Source organism: Castor canadensis, chromosome X (genome assembly GCF_047511655.1).
Source record: "Castor canadensis chromosome X, mCasCan1.hap1v2, whole genome shotgun sequence".
Taxonomy (NCBI): domain Eukaryota; kingdom Metazoa; phylum Chordata; class Mammalia; order Rodentia; family Castoridae; genus Castor; species Castor canadensis.
Window position 1 is genome coordinate 44,369,454 of NC_133405.1, and position 27,367 is coordinate 44,396,820.

Sequence of the window (27,367 nt, forward strand, 5' to 3'; positions counted from 1 at the left end):
CATTAACATAGCTATTATATATCGCTATTGAGAAGCAGCATAGCAGAATGGTATAGTTTATTTATGCTGGAGATCAAACCCAGGGCCTTGTGTATGCTAAGCAAGCACTCTACCGCTGAGCTATACTCCCAGCCTATGGCATGGGTTTTTAGAATTGGACATGCCTGTATTCAAATCCCGATTCTGTCACTTTGTAGGTGTGTAATGTTGGGCAAGTTATTTTTGAGGTTTAAACGTGCAACCTCAGGACTGGAGGCATGTCTCAGGTGGTAGAGTGCCTGCTTTGCAAGTGTGAAGCCCCGAGTTCAAGACCCAGCACCACCCAAAAAATGTGCAACCTCAGAGCCGTTCTGTGAAAATCAAATGAGATAATATATTATTTTCTAAGATTATGAAATAAGAGAAGGCATAGTACTGGCACCTAAAAAGTTCTCAATAAACAGTTGGTATTTATTCTGATTATGTACGCAGATCTGACTTAATTTATAACTCCTTGAGAGTGGGGACCATATTCCTCTGTGTGCCCTGGATTCGAACACAGTGTTGTGCACATGATATGTGTACAAAGGCTTAATATTCACTGAATGAATAAAAATTTTTCCTGACTGAAAAGAACAGCAAAGTCCAACACATTTAGATCAAAGGTGTCAAAATCCATCAATCTTGCTCTGTTTACAAATATGCAGACACCTGACTTTGTCTAGATGTTTTGGCATAGTGTAGACACAATGCAAATCACATAGTTTCTATCAGGTTAATTCCTATGCAGTTTAACATCTGATTATTGTCATTTTAAAGCTGTGTCTTAGGTGCCCAGAATGGCATTGACTCAATCATCCACCTCCTCATTCATCCAAGCATTTTTACTTGAGAAATTTAAAAAAATGAGTATTAAGATCTAGTTATATACCTAAACAAAATCTTCCAGTTTGTGACTAAGTTACCTGTAAGATTTGCCTTAGTTACCTGTAATATCTGTCAACTACAGATATATTTCAAATTGCTTTGTTCTCAAACCAAAAAAAAAAAAAAATCAAAACCTGAAACACTGCTGCAAGTCCCAAAGCACAATTAACATCTTTGAATTGGTGAGTTTTTGGTGAGGACTTTATTTTTTGCTTTTCAATGTATTCATGGGACTAGGAGGGAAAGTTGGGGGAACAAGTGGAAAATGTAGACATTTGATTAGGCTTTACTATTTGTCGATTAAGAAAGAGTACGTCTTTTTAAAAAAAATTACCGTAATCTCAGAAAAGCCGTGGGGTATACTTAGGTTGGCATTAAAGACACTGCCGAGTGGCCATTTCCCCGACTGCTCTTGTACTTTACAGGGGCTGTCTCAGGTGCGGAGCTCCAAGCAGCAGCTGCTTGCTCACACTTCAACAGTTCAGAACCAGCGTATTTGAGGCCAGATGGCTCAGGTTCCACGTATCTGGGCTCAAGTGTCACTAACACTGCGTTCAGCGGGGGTCACCGAGCTGTGCTTTGGGACTTGGATGCTTACTTCGGACTTTCTTCTTTCTTCTCTCCATAGTTTCCTTTTCCTCCTTCTCCCTGGCGTGCCCACCTCCTTCCTTCACATCTACTCTCCACTGTCTCGCTCTCATTTCCTTCACCTTCCTTTCTATTAGGTTTCCCTTCTTCATCCTCTGCTGGATGCAGGACTTGTGGACTCTGAAGAGACACGAGTCGGACGGGACAGGCGTTAGGCGCTAAGCCACTGAAGCGCATGGCGCGCGCCGAGGCGGGGCGCGCACGAGCAGCCGCGTGGCCGGGCAGCCTGGCCAAGGAGCGGCGCGCACGCGCCCCGCGAGCCCCCAGCGCGCCCCCGGCGGCCGGGGCCGCAGCGTGCTCGCCCCCGCCGCCAGCTCGCCTCACTTATGGGTCGGAAGCGCTGCGTGGGGGAGACTGTTCCAAGATGGCGGCGGGCTGCTGTGGGGTGAAGAAGCAGAAACTGTCCAGTTCGCCCCCCTCTGGCTCGGGTGGCGGTGGTGGCGCCTCCTCCTCCTCCCACTGCAGCGGAGAGAGTCAGTACCGAGCTGGGGAGTTGGGACTAGGAGGCGCCAGTACCAGGCTCAACGGGCTGGGAGGTCTAACCGGAGGAGGCAGCGGCAGCGGCTGTACTCTCTCTCCCCCCCAGGGCTGCGGCGGCGGCGGCGGCGGCGGGGGGATCTCCCTGTCGCCACCTCTGAGCTGCGGAGTGGGGACCCTACTTTCTACCCCGGCCGCCACCACCGCTTCCTCTCCCTCCTCATCGTCCGCCGCCTCGTCCTCATCGCCGGGCTCCCGGAAGATGGTGGTGTCAGCGGAGATGTGCTGCTTTTGCTTCGATGTGCTCTACTGTCACCTGTATGGATACCAGCAACCCCGGACCCCCAGGTTCACCAACGAACCCTAGTGAGTACCGTGCCCTCAGCCACCCTCTCCCCTGCGCTCGGGATGGGGCTCAGAGTTGAGGGAAAGTGCGAGTCCGCGTCCCCGCCTGCAGTTGCCCCAGCCCCTGTCGCTGCCCGGGTCCCCTGGAGCCACTCGACCTAAGTAAAGAGCACCTCGCGCTTTCTGCTCCACAAGGCAAGCACCCCACACTTGGAGCAGGGTGCTGCTGCTTCAGACGGCTTTCTGGCTTCCCAGAGGTGTTTGCTTCCTCTTTGCAATAACTTCCAGGAGTTTTGACGCTTGCTTTTAATCTTCTTGCCACCCTCACCCCCTACACCGTCCTGGTTTGGCAGATCGGGATCAGTCATGGTGCTGACCTCTCCTCACTTTGCTTCCCATTACCCAGTGTGAAAGTCCCGCCAGTATTCCCGCCTCGCGTACCTTGCACATGGAGAGCTACTATCCCAGTGCACCGTGAAAAATAGCAACTATCCAACTTCGATTCTGCTAGTGATGGAACTTAGCTCGCGAGCTTTCGGTTACCCAGCTTTTCCTCCGCATTTCCTTGTGCTTTTGAGGAGGAAAGAGGTTTTTTAAAAACACGTTTTTGCCTTACTATCTATTTTTATCCGATCATACCCATTGAAATGTATTTCTAGTGAAGCAGGCACACCGCCGGCTTCCTCACATTTGAAGAGTGAGACTTTTTTTTTTTTTTTCATTTCACTGTCTGGGTAATAGCTCATTCAAAGAGAGCTGTCCCCACAGATGCACTGTCAATTTGTACCTTAACCGTGCATTTGCTTTTGTGTCGATTTCACTATGTTCTATTCAACGGTTTGAGAAGTAGTTAAATAATCCAACAATAAATGTGTAGGCATTTTTATAGTTTCCTTTGGTATTGTACTTTAAATTATTTTACTCTTCCAAGTGTGTGGTTGAAATTGTTTAAAATAGCACTGTTAGAGCTAAACGCCAGGTTACTTCTAATCCTTGTCCATTTGGATGTGTGGGAGATGAGGCATATGGTTTTTTATGAAAGATGTGTAAACTGAGTGTAAACTGACTTTTCGAGTTAAATGCTAGACAGCATGTAAAGACCAAGAGAGGGTAGAATGGGAGAATGAACGATTGTTTTAGCATCAACCGGAAAAATAAGAGAAACATTACAGTGGAACTCATACTGAAATTCATTAACTGTTTTTTCTACTTAAGGCAGGTACTCCTGTTTCCTATATCATAAATACCTGAATTGATGGTCTTTTTAAACTGCTTCTTTTCATTTTACATGATTAAGGGGATTGAACTACTTACTGAATAAGTATAAACACTTCTGCCTATACTCAGAATATTAAATTCTATGTAAAGTAGAAATTACAATAAAGTGTCCTGGAAATTATGGATATGTATTGCTTGTTTTCTTTGGCTTTGATACTCTAAATGTCTTTAATTTTGTGTGACTCTTTGTGGTCTGTGCATTTTCTTTTAGACTTGGATCATCCTTGGCCATTGGCTTATGAGAAATGTATGAAAAGGCATCCAGGTGGATATTTTGTCAGATAAATTAAGTATCTTTATAAATTTCATAATGTTAATTCTAGGAGATTAAATTCTAAGCCTGCACCTTTGCTTAGCTTATTTATTTTTTGATTAAGAAGTAAAATTTGAGAAAAACTGTCACACAAAAAAAAATCTTTGCGATACTTACTAGCTTGGTCACTTACTGGTGACTTTTCTGCCTTCTCTTGGATGTCTGATATATTCAAGCCAGTCTTGGGATGATACATAGTTTGGCTCTAAAAAGTCACGGGACTGTAAAAATCCACTCCTGTTTAGTTCTTGAGCTGTTACATGAGTTTGGCAAAGGCTGCTTTAGTATTCACGCTCCATTGCTCCAAAGCATATGAGAACACACTTTCAGGAGGTGCTATTTTCACACATTTTAAAGTGAGTTTGGGTTAACTGAATGACTGTAACAAGAATTTTAAGAGGAAAGTGAGCTTGACCAGGTCATTACAGAAAATGCTTTTGAAAACGTAATTTTAACAGTGGCCACTCTGCAAATGGATTTATGTTGTTTCTCTTCTAATACCCAAGCCACTGGATTTCTTTTTTAAGGAGTTAAACAGATAAATTTATGACATACTTCTGACCACATGTTGAAATGGTGGTGGAAGAATAATAACTATTATCATTTAGTAGGCCCTGAGTGTACCATATATTCTATAGAACAACTAATTTAGCGTGGACAGTGAACATCACCAAGCAGAGAATGAAAGTTCATTTTTGTGGAACGAGGCCTGTGTCTTATTTTCATTTATCTTAGGCTCATTTTTGAAGTGTACTATGTAAAATTCAGGAAACTTTCTTAATTACAGAAGAAAAATAACTAGTTGACAATGTCTTAGTAACCACCAGGCATTATTCTGTTTTACATACTTAACAGTATAGTGTGCACATTAGTGTGGCATAACACTAGGTGCCTAAGAGAACTAGACATTGGGCTTTTTTTTTCTTTCACTTGCTAGTGTCATAGAATGAGCTGTATGTTTCAGGTCCTGTCTCTGTCCACCAGAAGATGTATTTTTGACAATTTCAAATTCTCAAAGCACATATTTTTCATCCCTTCCCAGGATCTTTGTGTCAGAATGTCTGTAACTGATGCAATCTGTCTTTTATAGGTTTCGAAGTTACAGATACATCAGTTACCCTTCCACTCTGAAAGGTTATTAGAAATTTCAACTGATCTATGTGTTTCAGGGTTGGGGGGAGGTATCAATATATGAACAGGCCATACAGATACAAATTCTTCACTGTTGCTGCTGCCTTTGAGTACCTACCCCATTGCAGAGAGCACATTTGTCTACAGAAGTAAGGTTTAAGTCACGAGAAAAACATATTCTATTATACAAAAATCAGAGCTCTTGAGTTATATGTGAGGGAGCTCAGATAGCAATTTATGGGAACCTGTTTGCTACTGAAAAGGGATCCACTGTGCCAAGTGTTGAGCCAGTTAGATTCCAGAGTATTCCTTCTCAACCGTGTCTGCACATTGGAATTGTTGGGGAAGTTATTAAAAATATGGATGCCTGGGCTCCAGTCTCAAGAGATTCTGATTTAATTGATCTTGGATGGTATCTGGAAATCAGCATTATTAAATGCTCTTCAGGTAATTTTTGTGTGTAGCTGGGGTGGAGAGCTGCTGGTTATCTTCTAGGTCTTTCTCTTGAGATTTGGATTAATTAATTTGGTCTACAATAGTGCCATGGACTCTGTATTCTGTGAGCATCCCGGGGTTAATTTTGGGAAACAAATTTGGGAAAGACTTGCAATGTGGTCTGTAGAAGATGTCAGCTGGGAACTTCTTTAGAAATATAGCTCTCAGGCCCACCTCAGTCCTCCTGAATTAGAATCTGCAGTTTAACTAGCTCCCTAGGTGGTTCTTATGCACATTAAAGTTTGAGGAGGACTGGTTCTCTGACTTTAGCCTACATCTTAATCTCCTGTAGTGCTGGTTAAAATACAAATTGCAGGCCGCTTTCCCAGACTTTGATTTGGTTGGTGTGGGGTGGGGCTATGAATTTGCATTTCTAACAAGCTCCCTGGTGATGCTTATACGCCAGTTCCCAGGGTCACGTGTTAAGAACCAATAGGCTATTGGGAAGTGAGGACCTGAATAGGTTCTTGAGTGACTGTCAAGGAATGGTGGTTTTGGCTGCCAGTTTCCAGTATAAAACTTCCCGATTCTGTATTCCTATCTTTTTTTGTGTTCATTCTAATGTAGCATCCAGGAAATTGAGTGCTATTAAGAGCATGAACCTGAGGTTCTGGGGATGGTTTCAGTTGGAGGTGGGTGTAGGGTGACTCTTAGAAACCTGTGGTATGATTTTTAGGTCCTTTTTCAGAAATTATTATATGTGAAGGGTACATTGCAGGAGATAAAAGCAGCACAAATAAGATATTTTAAAGTAAATTCTACCTTATTCTACCTATTCTATTTAATAGATAATCCCCCTTCTTGTTCCTATAAAAATACCTTTATGATTACCTCACTAAGGAATATCTTGTGATAAGATTTTAAATGTTTTTATTTATATTTATGCTTTCGAGATTTCATTTTAAGAATCCCTCATTAACGAGAGATATGAAAGGATCCTCTTGAGGCACTGGGATTGTTCAATCTTGTATCTGTCACATGAAATTTTTATTTCAATCATCTTACAACCTTGGAAATTATTGTAATCTACATTTTGTGTAGACCTTGGCATGTAGAAGATGCTTTACTATTAAGTATCAGTAAGTGTGGTTTTCTGTTGTAGTGAATAAAACATATCTTTTAAAATAAGTCCACTCTTAGACATTTGGATTTTGAAAGACTTCTACCTGGTGTTTGAACAGTTAACTCTTTCTTCTCTTGCCACTGTAGTCAAATTACTGTTTTTAGCATATTTGGGAGGAGGAGTTGGGTTGTGCTTAGGATGTAGGCACTTTATATTTCACCAGAACAGTAGCAATCTTATTATTGTGCTGTCAAAAAGATGATTTGATAATGCAGCTCAGGTTAAAGTGATATTAAATCAGCATTTTGAACACGGACTATTATATTCCTATTATGTCCTTTTTGAGGAGGACTGGCCAGAATAGCTGGGAAATGTATCTGTCTATTGTACATGATGCTACTAGGCCATGACAGATTTCCTTGTTCACGATGGTACTAACTTCCATTCTCTGTCTTTAATACATAGATTCTCTTAAAAAAGAAAAGCATTGTCTGAAAATTATTGAGCCTTTTTGGAGGTTTAATATGGTTGTTTTCACCAATGTTGATTTACACTGGAAGACAATTGGATGCTCTATTGTACTGATAGAAAAAAAGGCATGTCTCCGGTTGTCATTTATGAAATAAAACCATCAGTGACTGACATGGAAAGATGTAGAAATACAAATTACAAAATCATTTTTATATCTGTGCATAAAGGTGTGTGTAGGACAAAGTGTATTTAGTTAAAAAATAAAGCTTAATGTTTATTTTACCTTCTTCCCCATATGGTAAAGGAGTGATAATCTAACCCATAATTTTTCTTGCTCATTAATTGTATTTGTGCTGCATTCCGATTCCAGTTAATGGGTGGCAGCTAAGAAATCTCTGCTGGGATCTTTCAGTTCAGTGGAAAGACCACTACTGAAAAAGTGAAATGCTCTGGTAACACATGCATGAGTTGTTTTTCTAAGTATGTTTTTGAGAAACATACTAATTTTCACATTGTTGTCTTGAAGAAATTGTACAGTCTTTGGAACTAAATTTGCATTGTTTGCACTGAAACTTTTTACTACATTGTATTGTATTTTTAAAGTCATCTATGCTTCCCCTTTATGGATAATTTTACTTTTTGAGAATATATATGTGTAAAGCATAGAAACTTGTGTAATGAGATTGATTGGTCAAAGTTCCCAAGATTTCTGGATTTCAATAGGCATTATTCTGTTCTCTCCATGTCACACATGCATGCCTGTTTGAAAGCAGTACAATGACCAGGGTTTTTACATTTAAATTTTCTTAAATAGCCTCTTTTTCAAACTGGTATAATAATGTCTCCTTTTGATACTGTTCTGAATCAATTAAGCTGAGTAAGTGAGGGCCAGCAGTAAAACTCAGCGGCTGCCAAGAATGGACCTTCAATGTGTAAGCTGTCTTTCCACAATCAGTAATTGGGCAGTTGCTCGCAGATTAGTGGAGACTGCAGGAAGCCTGTGTTTGGGTAGGTGAGAAAAGTAGATTCCCAGTAGTAAGGTTACTTAGAGTTGAGCTTCTCTAGTTAGTGTTGCTAAGGGCAAAAATGACCCACAAGCTTATGTAGTATAAAGAAAAAAAATCCAAAGGAAGAAGTATGGTGTAATAGTAGAGTTCATTGAGTGGAGCATATTTTATGTTTGGTCCAACACTTAAGTGGCATCTTCTGTATTGTGTGGGGGTGTATTTTCTGCAGCTTTTAATATACTTTTAAACTTGCTCAACCTTAAAAGTATTAGTGTTGAATAGCTGAGTGGAAATTATATGTCACTGGAAAAAAAAACCCTGTTTTTTTTAAAGGATATATATATTATGCTGAGTTCTATAGTCAGAAACCAGCAAAAGAAGAAATTGTTTTGGCTTCATAGAGCATATAGTCTTTTTTTTTCCTTTTTCTTTTTTGTGAGCAAAGCAGCAGAGTTTATTGAGATAGAAAAGTGTAAAGTGGGAGAGTTTATTGAAAAGTGTAAAGCAGGAGAGTAGAGCCCCCCAGGGTTGGGGGTTCCCAAGAGAGGGCGCCTTGAGCTTATAGTCTTGTTCAAGCTATGATACAAATATCATAGCTTGATATGATATGATTGTAGATCAGTGAGATACAGATAAAATGCATGTGTATGAAAATAACATGGAATAAAAGATTGGTCAGGAAGGAGGCCTTTGGGAGGGGATAACTTGAGTCAAGTTTTTAAATGGAAAAAGTAGAGATTACTGGTGAATAGCCTGTATGACCAGAAGATCTTGAAGTCTTACTTGGTTGTTCTCAAACCAGTTGCTGTCACCACCACACCCCTTGCCACAGTTAGTGAGTACTTGGGGATTCCCAGCAGCTGTCTTCAGTCAGCAACTTGCACTCTCAGCGTTCTTTATACCACTCCCTTTTGCTCTGGTTGCTAAGATCATAAAACTTCAAGGAAATTAAAAGTAGCCTTTGTGTTGGGAACCCTCAGGAAAGACTGGATAAGACTAGATTTTGCAACTGATTATCATTTCTTGTATTGAGGAAGAGAAGAGAATTTGCAGAAGAGTCCTCTAGAATATAAGGCATATTGGAAGAAGAATAATCTTAAGATAGGGGAGACCATCTCATCTTAAGGTTATAAAAACAGCAGAAAAACTAGTATTGAAAAATGTGGAAAGCCACCCTTGGGCAGAGTGTGTGATGTTACAAAATTAAGAATTGAAAGTAGTTATCAGCACATGCAGGGACTCCTACTCTAGGGCCAGGTTTTGTGTAGGAGTGGAAAGATTGCAGCTCACCTGTTTTTTGGCTTCCATCATTGCTTCTTTTCTTGGCTCTGTGCCTAGCTATTCTTGTATTCAGGAAGTTTGTTAAACAGCTCTGTTGGAATGGCTATGAAATTTGATCACAAGAACCCTCCTCTCTCACTCTTCACCTATTCCCAACTGCATCTGATTTGGGAGAAAGGAGGAGAAGATATATTGATTTATAGAATTTTGATCAAGTATCAAGATAGCTGGGTTAGCTTTTAAATGAGGATCTGAAATTAGGTGACTGCATGTGAATAAAGAGTCATTGAAGAAAGAAAAAAAATAAAAACAAAAATACCCACTCTACCAAATTCTCTCTAGGGGAAATGAGGGACTGGAGGCTTTGAAGGTTATTCAGCGTTTGTAAGGCTGGGGAACCAGTGGTGCCACTAAAGGAAACTGGGAAGAAACAAATAGTTCGGCAGGTGAATTCATCTGTCTTCATATGTGTAGTTCCAAGTGTTGGAAGTTACTAAATGCTACTTGTTTTTGAATTAGCAGAACCACAGAGGAGCTATATAGCTATTGTGATGGTTTGGTTGGTCTCTTGGGATCACCGCAGCTCTCTCTTTCCCCCTGCCCACATTGTGACTTTGAATTGTTCAGATGGGTAGAGATCAGTGATAGTTTTTAGCTTTGTACTACTAGTAAAAATAATTGGCAGAATGTTGTTTCACTAATGAAGGTTTATACATTTTCTCAGTCTCAGTTTGTAAAGTCATCGTTGAATCTTGTGTTTCTTTATGTGTATATCATAACAGAGCCATCAGCAAAATAGAGCCTCATGGAGGACCATTTCAGAGCTTCAATTAAAGGAAATATTTGAAGGACTAGGAGTATTATGAAGTACTAGATTCTAGTCTCTATGTCCTCAAGCTTAGAAAGTAAAATAGTTTGAGTTAAGCCAAATCTATTTTGCAGCTTTGCTTAACAATGAAGGATAGATGTTACCAGTTGACAGGATTAACCAATATTGCTTTATGATCTTTACAATCTTAGTGGATGGACAAATGTGAAAAGTTCTGCTTAAGTTCAGGTCTACTAATACTAGTTTTTTTCAATAAGGTCTGTGATAGTCTTGATGATTCTTGCCTTTTCCCTATGTGTTTCATTTTACAGATAATCCACACTGTGACCCAAAGCCACTTGCAATGCTGGGAGAGCACAGTTGACTGTATTATGCAATATCCTGCCAGAAGATGCTGACCAGCTCTCTAGTAATGGAAAGTAGTGAGACTGACTTAACAGCCTATATAGTTTGCCTTGCCATTCCACATATTTTAATGTAATCTATAAGCATGTGATATGCAGTTTTAGAAACATATCTTCCATTAGGATTTTGGATTGCTGCAAGGTGGTAAAATCAGATTCTGTGCTTTGCTTCAGGTGTTAGTGGAACTTTATGTCATTCTTGTAGGGTAGAATCTGTGAAAAGTTGATTTTGGTGCCTTTGATCTAGGGGACTCACAGCACTGTCTCTCTCAAAGAAATGCTCATGTGCTAGTCACATTAGTGTGGTTCTTTTCTGTGACATCATTATTGCTTGTAGTATCTCAACACCTACAAAGTTAATTAGAGGTGTTTTGGGGTGCAAATTAAGTTAAATAGCTGGTAAAACTTGGACCTCAGTACATAACTTATATATAGTAAGGCAAATACCCCGTGTGTGCTGATCTTAAGCAGTGATGAAGTGTTTAGATGATAGGTGCTTTTTAACATCCTTTTTAAATGTAAGTGGAAGATGGTATTGGTGATTTATTCACTAAAGAAGAATCTCGTGAAGTTGTCCATGTCAGAGTAGTGCCCTCAACCTATTTCGTGAATTTCCCCATTATAAAAATAATTTTTAAAAAATCTTGCCACGACTTCTTTTTGCATTAAAACAGAACAGACAATGAAAAATACTTGCCATTAGCTTGGCCAGGTACTTGATTTTGTGGAATAGCTCTTTGACATTAGGAATAGGTGTGGGGCAGTCAGTGGTTAAAATTTTTTTGTTCAGTTCAAGGATCCACTCTTCATGTCAGTTCAAAAAACCCTCACGAACAAATGGCAATGATATGACTTCTATTTCTCTTACACTAATGAAGTGATAGTGGTTTGTGGTGTGTTTTACTCCACAAACTCCTCATACTACTGCACTGTCTGGAAAGTTGCTTTATACAAATCCACTCCTCCACACTGAAAGCATTGGCTATGTGGAGGAAGAGTCACACAGGGCTGGGGAAAGAATAGAGGGCACATGGGAACCGGGGGAGAAAAATGAATTATAGTCAAGTGATGTGAAACCTGGATTTAGGAAAGAAAAGGGAGACAGAGTGCATGGTTTGGAGCGGAGTGCTCCAAGAAGCATGTTTTGCGTTATGTTCACCTAGATGTCCCTCTTTTAGAACTAAGGGTCATAGTGCTCTTGTTAAAAATATTATTTCTATCAGAAACAAATGCACAGCATGAAGTTCAGTAATATTAGAGGACCTACTACAATTGAAAGCCATTCATACAATGAGGCCTATACCTAAGTTTGGGAACTGCGAGACAAGTAGCTTTAGTATACACCAAACAACATAAATGTCTCTCATCATTGTGCTTTTGTATTTTTCTTGTCTATGAATGTAGTTGTAAGGCCTCAGGTATTCAAATATGTCTTTACTTTTAGGTGTATGGATTTATATATTAATAGCCTCTACTTAGATGTATGAAATTTCTTTTATATAGTTTGCTCCTAGTTATTATTCATAACAAAGCTTATGGGGCCAATAATGTATAGACCCTCCTTCCCTCTCTCCCTCTCCCTCTGCCTCTCCCTTTCTTTCATTAATTTCTTTTTTCTTTTTGTTGCAGTACTGGGAATTGAATCCAGGACCATGTGAATGTAGGCACACACTCAACTACTGAGCCATAGCCCTCAACTATAATTTCTGATTAACTGTACAGTACAGTTATATGAAGGCACATACTTATATTTTATGTGTTTTTCTCTCCAATGTCTCTTATAAACCTAATTTTCAAATTACATTTTTATAGACAACTGGAGTGTCAGCATTTTTGTTAATCAGTTCATCTTTGATCGTATATATGTATGCTGATTCTAGTAAATTTTACTTTCTCAATTTTTATCGTGACAAAAACATAATGAAATCTATACTCATAGCAAACTTTAAAGTACACAGTATTGTTAACTCTAAGCAAAATGGCTAACTTATTTTTGAGAGGTACATGATATCAGCTTTACTAAAAGCAACTCATTTTCATAGGAATTTTGAAAATACTTTAAAAATTAACCTTACAAACATATATTAGAGATGTACAGAGCTATTTATAAGAAAGTCTAATTTAGGCTTTGGGTTATTTTCCCAAACTTACTGAAAATTATTAATAAATTAGACTAAAGGCATTAGAATGATAAACAACCATTTTTAAGTGTGTTACAAAGTAGTGGCATTTCAGTTAGTATTTGGTCTCACATTTATCATTTGCTTTATTAGTATACTTAATACCACTGCTTGCATTTGAAGGAACTTCACTTTGTAGCTTTCCTTTTAGTTCATTTTTCTCGTCCTTTGGTCTTTATGGCTTTCTGATGAATTTGCTAATAATAATATAAAGTAACATATTTGACAGGTAGAAGCATTGCCTTTGCCACCCACTTTTAAAGGTAGAGGGACTAAGGCATTAAGGGAAAACATTATTTTTGACAATTCCTGAAGAATATGTCCGAGGAAATGTGCTTTCTAGAGAAATGGGAAATGGGAAGATAAATTTCATGATGAATATTATAAGTAAGGCCTTTAAGTCCATATGTGTATATGTAAATCACTTTAGTTAACGACACTTTTTAAAATTGCTTCTTATGGTATACATACTTGTTTCTAATGAAAAACTGACATCTTAATATGCCAGTTGCATCTGTGTAAGAATAGGTGTAGTCAAGTCATAGATCTTGAAAGTTGTTTTTTGCTGTGTTGTTTACACAGCCAATATGATGTTCTTTATCAATTTAGCAGGAATGCAGATATTTTTAAGTATTACCACTGAATTATAAATTATAAGTTTGAATTTAAGAGCAGTTTTTAACTTTTTCCACTTAAAGATGGCTTCAAAGTTCTAAATATAAAATTAGAATTTCTACTATGATTATCCTTTTGCCTACAGATCTTTTAAATGTGTATTTATTTTTAATTATCATGCTGGGGTTATATTGTGGCATTTACAAAAATTCTTACAACATATCAAATGTATCATCTCCTCCACCATTCTCCTTTATCCCCTCTCCCCCCATTCCTGGAACAGTTTCAGCAGGTCTCATTTTTCCGTTTACTACATGTGTACCCATTATTTGCACCACAGTCATCCTCCTACACCCTTTCCCCACATCCTCCTCCCTCACATGGCATCAACTCCTGACAGGACCTGATTTTGTAAAAGGAAAAAATGACATAAAATGAATATTTGTTTAAGGCTTAAGATTTATTTGCCAGTATTATCTTAGACATTTTTACTCTAACCTAGCGCTGTTCTTTATATTATAGCTACTTCTAATATTTCAGTTAAACGTCAACATAGTTGTTTTGGGCAAAACAGTGTTCTAGCCTCCTTTTTTTAATGTCCATATGTGGTCTGTAAAAGAGGCATTTCTGTCCTTGAAAAACTTGTAGTAATGTTGAGGATGTGAGATTCATGAGACAAATAATATGGTTACATGTGATTCAATGACTGAATGAGTGATGGAGACAATGAGGTGTGTAGGAGTTTGGACAGATTAATGTGGGCTGGGGTTGTACAGAAGGGCTTCATAGGATTCAGTCTGGGTAGAACTTTCATAGAAGGAAAAAACATTCTAGACAGGGAAACAAAAGACACAGAGGTCAGAATGAGCATTATATGTTGGACAGTGGGTACCAATTGAAGGTAGATTGAAGTGATGAGAACCTAGCAAGAAAGGGGACCTGTTATAAGTTACCTGTAAATCAAGCATTGGGAAATGAAGGTCTCCTAGATGACAATTTTAAACTAATAATGGCCTGTGAATTGCCTCTTTCTTAGTAAAGTTTCCCTTTTGTTCAGTTAATTATGCTTTAGCAGCTCCTTTAATGTCATGAGGCCTGGACAAGAGACTGGGAAATAACACAAGCAGGAGTCTGCTGTGTAGACAAAGTACTTTCATTCATCAATACACATTCAGCATTAGTCAGTTAGATTAGCATTGGTTATATCACACTTTGACTGAGTGCCTTCTGTATTCAGTGTTCATTTTTTTTCTTCTAAACCTCAGTGTCTTCAACAGGAAGATGGGAAAATTGACTAACAACAAAGATTATGTAATTTAAAAATAAGCTACCCTAGTTATTATATAATTAAGTTCAAACCACTTTTTTCTTTCTAAATTAATGAAGAGATTTTACTTGGATAATGAAAATTTAGCCAATATAATGTAGGTACTGGGAATTATAATAATATATAAGGTTTATATACTAATTATTGAATAATATCATTTGTGAAATTAGTTTAAACATCTATTAGTCTAATCAGTGTGTTCCTTATGGTTCTTAACCTAAGACACAAACTACAAGCCTTTCTACTAAAATTTATGAACAAAATTCTAAAATATTTTTCTAAATTACAGTAGAACACCACTTTTATTTTGTATCGAGCAGTGATTACTAGTTCAAGGAAAAATAGCAAAACTCAGGTAATGATTTATCTTTAATTATATGAAGATAAACAAGGTTAAGACCGAGGGTAGTGGCTCAAGCCTGTAACACTAGTTACTCAGAAAGCATAGATTGGGAGGATTGCCATTCAAGGCCAGTCCCAGCAAATAGTTCATGAGAATCCATCTCAATGAATAAAAGCTGGGTGGGAAGGCTAATAGGAGAATCATGGTTCAGGCCAGCCTGGGCATAAAGCAAGACCCTATCTCAAAAATAACCAAAGCAAAAAGGGATGAGGGCATGGCTCATTTGGTAGACTACTTATTTAGCAAGTGTGAGGCTCTGAGTTCAAACTCTAGTACCACCTCAAAAAAAGACATAAGGTGATGACCCCAAAATTCTTTTTCAATGATCACTATAAATTTTTATTTTATTTTAATAACTCCTTTCTTTTATTTCCCAAAAAATGTTTCAGAATATAAGGAAATTATTTCCCAAATATGGAACTGATCTCTGACAGCTGCTAATCACATAGCATGGATATTATGTCAGCATACACTAACATTAATTCTATAGTTAGTTTTTATTTGAGTAAACAAATTATCCCTCATGTCATAGTCTAGAATTATGAATAACTGGAGTTTGGATTAGTTACTTGGATTTGAAAGACAATTGTAGTGAAATATTTTTAACAAAGATTGATGATGAAGATATGGATGTTAACCTATATAGTGATCATAACCTTTGCCAAAAATAGGTTAGGAGGCTGATGGATTCCAACAGTACTCAGTACAGACCCTACGAAGATCCCTGATCACTCAATATGGTTAAAGCTTTATTTACAAAGGTAGATGCCCTCGTCAGGAGAGTGGGAGGTAATTTTGTTTATACAGGTTTGAATGGTTCAGATGCTAAGTTCATTTTTTCTCAGGCTTCAAATAATGTGTACTTCAATTTGGCAATGACCTCCATAAAATAGAACACAGTGAAAAAAGTCAGTGGCTTTCCATGTTGGCTATGGCAGTACAACAAGTAAGTCCCATTTTAAAGTGGAAAAATGGGTGTGGGTCCAATGAGTCCTGGTTCCTTTTTCTTTTGGGCTGCTCTTACCCTTGGCTTGTGTTTATTTCATTTCAGTCTAGAGGAATTCAGTCTAGTGTCTCTGTAGAGGATGAATGGTTTATTCTTGAATCTTTCTTTCATGAAGAGTAATAATTATTCACCGTTTCTTAATAATCCTTCATTAACCGTTTATGAACTTAAATAATTTGTACTAGTCCACCATGGTCTCTGCTGCTTTCATTTGCTCAGAATTATTGTATTTATTTGAACAGTTTTCAAATCACTCCCACCTCAAATTTGTAGCATAAATCTAGGAAGAGCCTACTCTTCCTCTTCATCAACATAATTTCCCTCTGGAACTTGGCCATTTTCAAGAGCAGTACTCTTGAATGTCTGAAGGTATGATAGTACCTCTCTTATACAACTTTTACCACTTTAACTCTAGCAGTGTTGCCATATATTATCTAGAATTTCTTTACTGGGCTTACTGGTTTTCCATTTGGGGGAGGTAGTGGAATAATGGGGGAGTTGTAAATTTATGACTTCCAATTGTTTTAGAACAATGGATTTGAGTATATAAAGAAGTGAATAGACATTGTTTACCTGGATTAATTTTGAATTCAGAGTAATACAAATACAAAAAGTTTCTAAAATTTTCTTTAAGGAGATTTTTAAAGGAGAGAATGAGATCTTCTTTCATGAAATTTCCTGTACCTTATGTGAAAGTAGTTATATGTTTCTCTCTGTATAACTGATACTGAATGATCTTTGTTGACTTATTTCATCTTCTTTGTTATTTGGGGACTGACTTGGCTATATGCAGGTGGTGCTATTGGGACATGGTGGAACATTTAGGAGGTGGGGCCTAAGGGGAGGAAGTTAGGTCATTGGGGGCATGCCCTTAAGGGGATATTGGAATCTTAGCTCCTTCTTTTTCCTCTCTTTCTTTTCTGGCTGCCATAAGGTGAGTAGCTTCATTTCACCACATGCTCCTACCATTTGTACCATGCTGCCACAGGCCCAAAGCAAACTAGCCTAGTGATCATAGACTAAAACCTCTAAAATCATGAGCCAAAAGAAATCCTTTCTCTTTTTAAGTTGATCATCTTAGGTATTTTGTTATAGTGAAGAAAAGTTGACTACAATAGCCACTTATGACAAATCTCCTTAATTCCTTCCCATTCTTATATTTAATTACCTTTGTGTACACTGAAGTTGAAAAGTCTAATCTAATGATCTATTGACTCAGTGATTTTGGACCAATGAAAATCCTACATTAGAAAAAATGAGCATTTCATAGATAAGAAATAACTAATAGAAAACTCATTTCATTATAGTAGTCTTAACTGATTCACCACTGTATTATTGTCACACTTGAGACAGCCTATGCTTTGTGGAAAAAAATGCTTTTCAACCTAAATAGAAATTTCGCCAAAGAAGACAAATGACCAGCAGGTACATGAAAAAGTGCTCAAGATTACTAATTATCAGGGAAATGCAAACTAAAACCTCACACCTATGAGGATGGCTGTTACCAAAAGACAAGATATAACAAATGCTGAAAAGGATGTGGAGAAAAAGGAATCCTTGTACATTATTGGTGAGAAGGCAAATTGGTACAACTGTTACTGAAAATAGTATAGCAGTTCCACAAAAAATGAAAAGTAGAGCTACCATAAAATTCAGAAATCCCACTTACAGGCATATATCCAAGGTAAGTGAAATCAGTAGGTTGAACAGATAGCTGCAGGCCCCTGTTTATTACAATATTGTTCATAATGTCAAGATAACAACCTCACAGTCTACTAACAGAAAAACGGGTAAAGAAATGGTGATACACAGCCATAAAAGAATTCTTTTCCATACCTAAGGCTTTTGGTTCTATCCTCAGCACTGAAAAAAAACAAAAAAAGAAAGCTACCATCTGCCATGGATGGACCTAGAGGAGAACATTTTGCTAAATAAGATTAGCCAGACACAAAAAGGCAAATACTGTGTGATCTCATCTAGATGTGGAGCAAAAAGTCAAACTCCTAGAAATAAAGTAGAATTTTAGAGTCTGAGGTGGGGGGAAGTGAAGGAAATGGAGAGATGCTGATCACAGAGTACAACTTTATAAGGTGAACAAATTTGGAGGATGTAATGTTCAGCATGTGTGGTGATGGATATGTTAATCATTACACAATATATGTATATATCAAATCATATTTTACACCTTGAATATATATAATCTTTATTTTCAATTAAGTATTTTTTAAAGGGAGCCTCTTTGTTTCAGTGGAAATTCTGGGTGTGTCTGTCTGTATTCGCATTAATAAAATTTAGATGAAGAAAAACAGATTTGAAGAAGTCTGACCCAAGGTATCTTTGAAAGCCCAAATAGTATTTTAGTATGTAATTTCCCTCATAAAATGTTTTATGGCAGACTTGTTTATTTCATAGGTTTGAGTCAAAGCTGAATTCAACACATTAGTCTTTAACTTGTCCAAAATTAATATCTTTTGGCAGAGAATCAACACTGCTTTATGACTCTTAAACCATTTCCTTATGTTAATCACCAGCACTAGAATTTTGCCTTATTTGGGGGAATATTTTTAAAACAAAATTTTATCACTTCCTGAGTTATATAATTTACAATGCAAAGAAAACATCCAAGTCTGGTGAGATGATAGACTTAAGTTAGCAACTCACTCACACATGTTAATGAAGTCCACAAGGTTCAAATTCTTACAATTAATGTCTCAGTAAAATGAAAAAAATTTAAAATGAGAACTTAATGGTTGCTCAGAAATTTCCTGAAATTACAGATTTTACTGTAGATTTTGAAGATCTAGTAGTGAAAATGTACCATGTTACATACTTTTATTGTTAGAACAGTGAAGCACTGAGCAAGTGACAGCATTATAAATATAATTGTTGACTTTGATGAGTGATTTCCTCTACATTAAGTATCTACTATTTTTAAATTGGTTTCTCAGAAAAGAGTTTGACATCTTTTTCTTCCTGCAACAGGACTCCATACACTGCAGCATGAGTCCCACAAATCCACAGTTTGTACAATTCTAGGTGCTAATTTAAGAGAGACAGAAAAAGAATATGTTTGCCTAACCTTTGTCTGTCTCTGTCTCTTTCTGTCTCTCCCCCTCCTCTTTACTTGTCCTCTCCCTGCCTGTCCTCTCTACTCCTTCTTCCTTTCCCCCCATTCCCTTTTTCCCTTCCCTCCCACACTCACAGGTTTGAGCTTATGGCTCAAGTAGTAAAGTGCCTGCCTAGCAAGTGCCAGGACCTGAGTTCAAACTCCAGTACCACCAAAAAAAGTTTGATTTTTTTAAAAAATAAAAGTCAAGACTTAAAGCTGATAATCTCTTCCTCATTCCATAAAATAAATAAGTTGTCACCTTTTCTTAGTTACCTTTCATTTATTTTGTTCAGCCCAAGGCATTGAACTTGGATCAGTTCTACCATTACTAGGTTATTAAAAATTTTTTAAATTTGAATCTTTAAAAAGAAGCAGTTTAAAATATTTGAAATGTAGCCAAATGGTGATAACAATAAATGCTTTCTAAATTTTATCTCTTATCAAAAAACATTTATTTTCTTGTAGTCATGAAAGGTAAAAAGGAATGTAATTCAAGGGTGATATTTTACCTCTTCTAATTTTATTGATGTTCATTAATACCTTAAAATAGCAGTTTATGTAGAGCTTTCACCAGGGATCCTACATATTTTGCTTGGTGATTTTAAGAGCTAAAAGTTACAGTCTTTTAAAAAGACAACCAATACCAGAATGATTTCCAAACTCAAGTAAGGAGGGGATTACTAGAATGGTAAAGATCTCAGAAAACTTACTCTGTAAAATCAATGTGAACACAGACAATAATTGTAAAAATGACTTTTCATAATTTTAAAAATAAGCCAAAGGCTTCCAACAACCTGAGGAGCATTTATTCAGCAAAACAGCTGACTTTTTGGTAAGAACAGTGAGCCCTGTTGTGTTTTAATTTTCACCCATTGTGTCTCCTTTCCCCAGTCCCATCATAGCCTTGGGGAAGCCAGGCAACCTTCCAGCCATGGTAGCTATGAAAATATGCAGCCACTGGAGAGGGCATTCTCCCCCAAATATCCCTATCCTCAAAGAATCGTCATTATTCAACCTATCTGGCAGCTTCTTGGAAAGGCTCCATTCACAAGGTTTGTCTTTGTTTAATCTTACTCATCCCAACTCAGTGGAAAAGCCCACGACATTGTTGAATGGTCCATCAGGGCTGACTTTAAGACCCTTTTGCAAGCAGAAAATCATAGCTAAGGCAGAACTGTAAACTGCCAGAACCTTGGAGGCACAACCCCAACACAGGGCCCTTTGACAAAAAGTGAAAGATCTCTTGATTCAAAAACCTATTCAACTATCACCTGACCACTAAGCTAATGAAAGGGAGGCTCTAATTGCCAGACATGACAGGGAATATAGACTTTAAAGAATTAGTTCAGGAAAGTCACTAAATAAACTAATAACAACAAACATTGGAGGGAGGAAATCTGATTTCCAAACTTGCTATATTATTTTAAATGTCAATTTTCAATGAAAATCAAAATGCAACCAAATAGGAAAGCATGGTACAATACTCATGGAAGTAAGCATCCAGTAGAAAATGTCTGTGTAAGCTCATATGTGCTTACTAGAAAAAAAATGTAATTCAGATATTACAAATAAACTCAAAGGAAACCATGTCCAAAAGAATTAAAGGAAAGTATAAGAATGTCATCTCACCAAATATAAATAAAGATAGAAGTTATAAAAAACCAAATAGAAAATCTGGAGTTGGGAATTATAATAACTGAATTGAAAAATTTAGTGAAAGGATTCAGCAGTAGATCTAAGCTGGCAGAAGTAAGAATCAAGAAACTTGAAGATAGGTTAATTGAGATGATCGTATTTGAGGAACAAAAGGAAAAATTAAGGAAAATGAGAAGAGCCAGAGAGACTTGTGGGATAATAACAAGAGTACCAATATACACACATTGTGCTAGAATTGGGGACAGGGACAGAAAGAATATTTGAAGGATTAACAACTAAAAGCTCTCTTTAACTTCATGAAAACAATCTACAACATCCAAGAAGCTCAGTGAACTCAAATTAAGATAAACTTAAAAGGTTAGTCAAGATTGTTGAAAGGCAAAAACAAAATGAATCTTGAAAGCAGCACAAGAGAAGGGACTCATACCAAACAAGAGCTCTTTAATAGGTTAACAGATTTCTAATCAGAAAACTGGGGAGGGGGATGCGTAGGGCAATGAGATGAAATGTTCAAAGTGCTAAAAGAAATGGACTTTCAAACAAGAATTCTATATCTAGTAAGACTATCTTTCATAAATGTAAGCGAAATAGGGCATTCCTAGATTTAAAAAAACTGAGAATTTGTTGCTGTTAACCTGCTATTCAAGAAATACTAAAGGGGAATCCTTCAAGCTGAAATGAAAGGAAACTACACAGGGCCCCCAGCTTATGATGGTTCAACTTATGATTTTTTTAACATTACTTTGGTACCAAAGTGATCCACACTCAGTAGAAACCACACTTTGAATTTTAAATTTGGATTTTTTCCCAGACTAACGATAAGTGGTATGATGCCCTCTCAACATGCTGGGAAGTGTCAGCGAACCACAGCTCCCAGTGAGTCATGTGAACATGATGATAAACAGCTAATACTGTTCAGTGTACTGTGTTGCCAAGCTGTTATGTTTAGTAAGGTGTATTAAATGTATTTTTGACTTGTGGTATTTTCAGTTTACAATGGATTCATTGGGATGCAACCCCATTTTGAAAAGGATCTGTAGTATTAACCTAAATGAACATAAGGAGCACTAGTAAAGGTAATTACACAGGAAAAATAAAAGACAGTGTAAAAGAGTTTTTGTTTTATTTGTAACTCTTTTCTCTGATTTAAATGATAGCAGTTGTATAAAGCACTAACTATAAAACTATTGATGACTTTATTACTTATAAATACATAATTTGTAGCTATATTAATCTGAAATAGATTGCTTTAAGTTATGATGTTAATTGTAATTCCCAGGGGAATCCTTAAGAAAATGACTTGAACTAATGAATTGGTATTTAGCTTTAGAAATCTCAATGCTTTAGCATGAACTCAGGTTAGATTCTGAGAGTGAAATTACTGATTGTTTCCAAAATTAAGCTTTACTTGACAGTCTCTTGTGTGTGTTATAAACAGGAATAAGTATATTGCCTAAGTATAATATTTTAGTCTCTTTCTAAGTAAACTTTAATCAGATATTTTTAAAAAGTCATAATCATCAAATTTCACTTCAAGTGAATAAGTTTGTTCTTGTCCCAGTTTTTAAGTTGATAAAATGATACTGAAGAGAATTTAAGCTTTACTTAATTCTTCCCTGTGTCTGTGTGTATGTGTATGTATGATTTTTTTATTTTTCTGTGGTATTAGAGATTAAATTCAGGACCTCAGACTTTACCACTTGTGCCCCTTTGCTTTTAGTTTTGTTTTTCAGATACAGTCTCATGCTAACTTTGCCCTGGCTGGCCTTAGACCTCAATTCTCCTATCTTTACCTCTGAGTAGCTGGGACCACAGGCATGTACCACCACACCCAGCTTGTTTTTTGAGATAGGTCTGGGCTGGCCTTGAGCTGAGATCCTCCAGTCTAACCTCCCAAGTAGCTGGGATTATAGACATGAGCAATCACATCTGACCATTAGTATAATTTTTAATGTTGTGGGAGTTGCAAGTATTCAAGTAACATATACCTCCTTTCTCCTAAAAGTGCTTAATGGCATGTTTATTTTTATATTAAAATTAATAAGTTTAAAATTTCATGCTATCCCTCAAGAAGCTGAAAACAAAAATCTGTCCCTGAGCTTCTCTTACTTTCACAAAAATGTCAAGAGACCTTCAGTTTGCTAGGAAGTATCTGTCATAAGATTTGTACATGGAAGGCCCAGAGAATAGTTGTTTTTAGCTCAGGTGGAATCTTGACAGGTGCTCTACCACTTGAGCCATGCCCCAACCTTCAGATGGAATCTTAAGAAACCTGGAATTTTTTTTGAAACAAGTATGGCACATCAATAAAATGATACTGTGTCTTTTTCAGTACTTCTTTTTCTTTTTTTTTTTTTTTGGTGGTACTGGGGTTTAAACTCAGGGCCTCATGCTTGCTAGGCTTGCTATGCAAGCGTTCTACCACTTGAGCCACTCCACCAGCCCTGATACTGAGTCGTTCTGTTTTGTTTTGTTTATGTCCTGGGGATCAAACCAAGGGCCTAATGAACGTTAGGCAAGTACTCTACCACTGAGCTACATATCCAGCCCCAATTTTGAGTCATTTTTAATAGAAGTATTTGAGTTTTAGGAGTTATTTGCCAATGAGCAGCAGGTTAAATACATCCTTGAAAAAGTTAATTCAACTAGATGTTTGTTCAGAATTCACTATGCCCAAAGCAATATTCAAAGATTGGTAAGATGGGGTTTCTGCCCTCATCAAGACTTACTATTTTAAGTTGATGTTTTTTAAGAAAGGGTCTCATTGGCCCGGAACTCTCTATTTAGCCCAGGCTGGCCCGGAACTCAAAATTCTCATGCTGCTGTCTACTGAGTGCTGGGATTACACCACCATGCCTGGCAAGAAAAGTATGAAGGGTTATAATAAAATGAAAAAGAATTGTCTTTTAGTTGAGTGTGGTGATACATGCCTGTAAACTCAGCTACTCAGGAAGCTAGCCCTGATAAAGTTTGTGAGACCCTATCTCAAAAACAAAAATAAAAAACTAAAGGGTTGGAAGCATGGTTCAGGTGGAAGCAAGTGTGAGGCCCTGGTTTCAATCCCTAGTACCACAAAAAAGAATTTTCTTTTATATTGATACTTATAAAAATTAAGAATTGCATTAGATAAGGCAGGACAATTGAGAGTTTGAGGCCAGCCTAGGCTACATAGAGCACTCAAGAGCAGCCTGAACTACATAATGAGACCCTATCTCAAAAAATAAATAAATAAATGGAGTTTTAGTATAGCCTAACCTTTTGGGACTTACATAATTTAGCTCATCTAATTAATTACAGAATAGGCTAACAAAATTCCATGTTAGAAATGATAGTATAATTTATATCATGGGACTGTTTTTCTTTTGAGGGGGAGAAAATCAACTCTCCTTGGACTTGCTTTCAGTTCTGTTTATTTGAAGAAGAAATAATGTGACAGACAAAATGAACAAAAGCTCTAAATAGTTTTGAGTGTATCTTGAACTACCTGCAAGTAGCACCAAACAAGGACTGCAATGCTGGGGCCGACTATCAGGATCAGGGGTGTCCAGCAGACAGAGCAAAAGTCCTTGTGAGTAGGAAGCTATTGAACTGGTGCTCTCAGAAGGGACTACCATCTTCTTCCCTCTCCCCCTAGGGATCATAGTCTCCTTATTTAGCATTTGTTTACCAAGTTTAAAGAGAGAGTAGCTTAGCAATTTTGTAGTAATATTTTAGTTTAGAGGCAAGTTGTATCTGGTTGAAGGAGGGAGAAAAGCGGTTTTAGTAAATTGACAAAGTACTGTTATCACCTCCATGAAGTCAGAGCAACATTCTCAAGGGATGAAGCTTGTTACTTAGGATAGCATAATTTCTTACTATAAGAAAGAAAACAAAAGGTTTTTCTTGTAAAAATCTTTTATTTACCTTTGCCACAATCCCATTGTACTATTTTTAAGCAAATTAGTTCTGTTATAAATTAGATTTTTAAAAAGTTACGTAGTTTTAAATTGTGAAATGTTAATTAAATGAACTATTTTCAAAGATGATCAACCTGTATTGTATAATGCAATAGATAAGGCCTCCCTGCCCTTAAGAAGTTTATACTGTAGTAAGAGAGCTAAGCTATACACTCATAACTATAATACAAATAAGTAAGTGCCTTATAAAGGTATATCAAAGCCTATAGAAGTTACAGTGTGATGACTGTAGATGGTAAATTTTAGCTAAGGTGGTTCACAGACATACAGATATTAAACTAAAAATAAAATTTATAAATCACATTTCCATGAAAATATCCACCTTCACTAGGATAAGCCCACATCTTTTTAAGCATTAATGTTTATGGATAGACATTTGTTGACCTGAGAATGACTTATGCTACTGAGAATTTAACTTTTTAAGCATCAATTTAGGGGCAGATTTAATGGTAAACTTTCTGGATTTGGAAATGTGAGTGTAGGTCAGAAGAATGGCCAGGATAATAGGTCAAAATAATTCAAGAAAATTGATGTCCATAACTATGTCAGTCATTTTAACAGGTACAGCTAAAACAGTAGTTCATTCCCCTTGAGTAGTTTACAGTTCCGCAGAACTCAGAATGCTGTATTAGTGGAAGAGCCTATTCTTAAATCCTACCCCATGATTCCTGGACCATCTAAAAGAGGTGAAAGGGAATATGCCAAATAAAAGGGATACTTTAAAACTTTCTGGCAAGAAAAATGTTCCCCTGGGATGGATTTTTTGAAGATTTAGTATGTGCTCATAATATAAACATAGTATGTTCAAGCAACACAAGAGGAAAATGAGGTGTAAATTTCCCTCCTACCCCTTTCTGCTGTCTACCTAGTTTTCCTTCCCAGGGGCAACCAATACTGCCACCAATTTTTTGTGTATCTTTACAGAAAGAGTCTATACATATACTGGCACTTATGTACATATACATACCTTCTGTTTTTTGCACAAAAGTAGCATATAATACTTCAACACACCTTTTTTTGCAGTTAACAGTCTTGAAGTTCCTTTTTAAAAAAAGATGTTATGTTTTTAGCATAATTTTAGTTTGTAGCAAAAATGAGAGGAAGATGCAGAAGTATGTCTCATATTCCCTGTCCCAACAGATGTATAGCTTCCCCCATTATCAGTGCCTCTCATCACAGTGGTACATTTCTTACAACTGATGACCCTACATGGGAGCATCATTATCACTCAAAACTCATAGTTACATTTTGGGGCTCACTTTTGGTATTGTACATTTTATGGGCTTGAACAAATGTGTAATGGTATATACCTACCATTGTAGGATAAATGCAGAGTAGTTTCACTGTCCTTATAAAAATTATCTGTGCTTCATCTACTCATTTTTCTCTACCCCTCAAAACTCACTGATATTTTACTGTTTGCATAGTTCTGCCTTTCCCAGAATGTCATGTAGTTGGAACTTTACAGTTATGTAGCTTTTTCCAGATTGGCTTCTTTCACTTGGTAATTTGCATTTAAGCTTTCTCAATGTCTTTTCATGGCTCGATAGCTCATTTCTTGTTAAATGCTTCCATGATCTGGAAGTACCACAGTGTATTTATCCATTCACCTACTGAAGGACATCTTGGCTGTTTACAGGTTTTGGCATTATGAATAAAGCTGCCATAAACATCCATGTGCAGGCTTTCGTGTGGACATACATTTTCAAGTCATTTGGGTGAATACCAAAAAGTGCAATTGCTGGATTATATGGTAATAGTATGTTTAGTTATGTAAGGAACAGCCAAACTGTCTTCCAAAGTGGCTGTACCATTTTCCATTTCACCAGCCATGAATGAGAATTGTTGTTGCTCTATATCCTTGTAGATATGTCTTCATCAGTACACCTACAAATACCTGTTACTTCTATTTTTTTCCTTTAGCTTTTTATTTTGCAATAATATGGACTCACAAGAAGTTGTAAAATAGTACAGAGAGAGCCTGTTACTCATTACCCAGCTTCTCCCGCTGGTGATAACTTACATAGCTATAGTGTATTTTCAATGCCAAGAAATTAATCGCCAGAGTATATTGAACTACGCCATAGTGCCTCTTTTATTTAAATGTCTGTAAGACATTGAATTGTATAGTTTATTTCACCATTCATTGATCAATAGGCATTTAGATTGTATGCATTGCAAGTGCAGAGAAGGGCAGGAAACGGTATCTGTGTATTGAGGGCCACTGCTAACATATATGTTGCCTTTGTGTGAATTAGAAAAAAGAAAAACAACACTCCCTTTGGGTGGGTGCAGCCCCATAGGCACATGGCTTGGAAACCAGAATACAAGCAGGATAACTATATTTAGCACTTTTGCATGTATCTCTCTTTGTACCTATGTGGGAATCCATGTGTAGAAAAATGGAATACACTTTAAATTCTGAAGTATGGCAACATTGTACAAAGTTGAAACTTTTAAGCTGTCC

The 27,367-nt window shown here is 37.1% G+C and overlaps 1 protein-coding gene across 1 annotated transcript in view; it reads left to right on the forward strand.

The window, feature by feature from the left end:
- The first annotated feature begins 1,873 nt into the window (after nucleotides 1-1,873).
- Nucleotides 1,874-27,367, forward strand: part of Ammecr1 (AMMECR nuclear protein 1) — a 114,742-nt gene continuing 89,248 nt past the window's right edge. Inside the window, exon 1 of the mRNA XM_074063156.1 lies at nucleotides 1,874-2,397. Coding sequence (XP_073919257.1) covers nucleotides 1,919-2,397 — 479 coding nt within the window. The 5' untranslated portion in view covers nucleotides 1,874-1,918. The remainder of the gene's footprint in view (nucleotides 2,398-27,367) is intronic.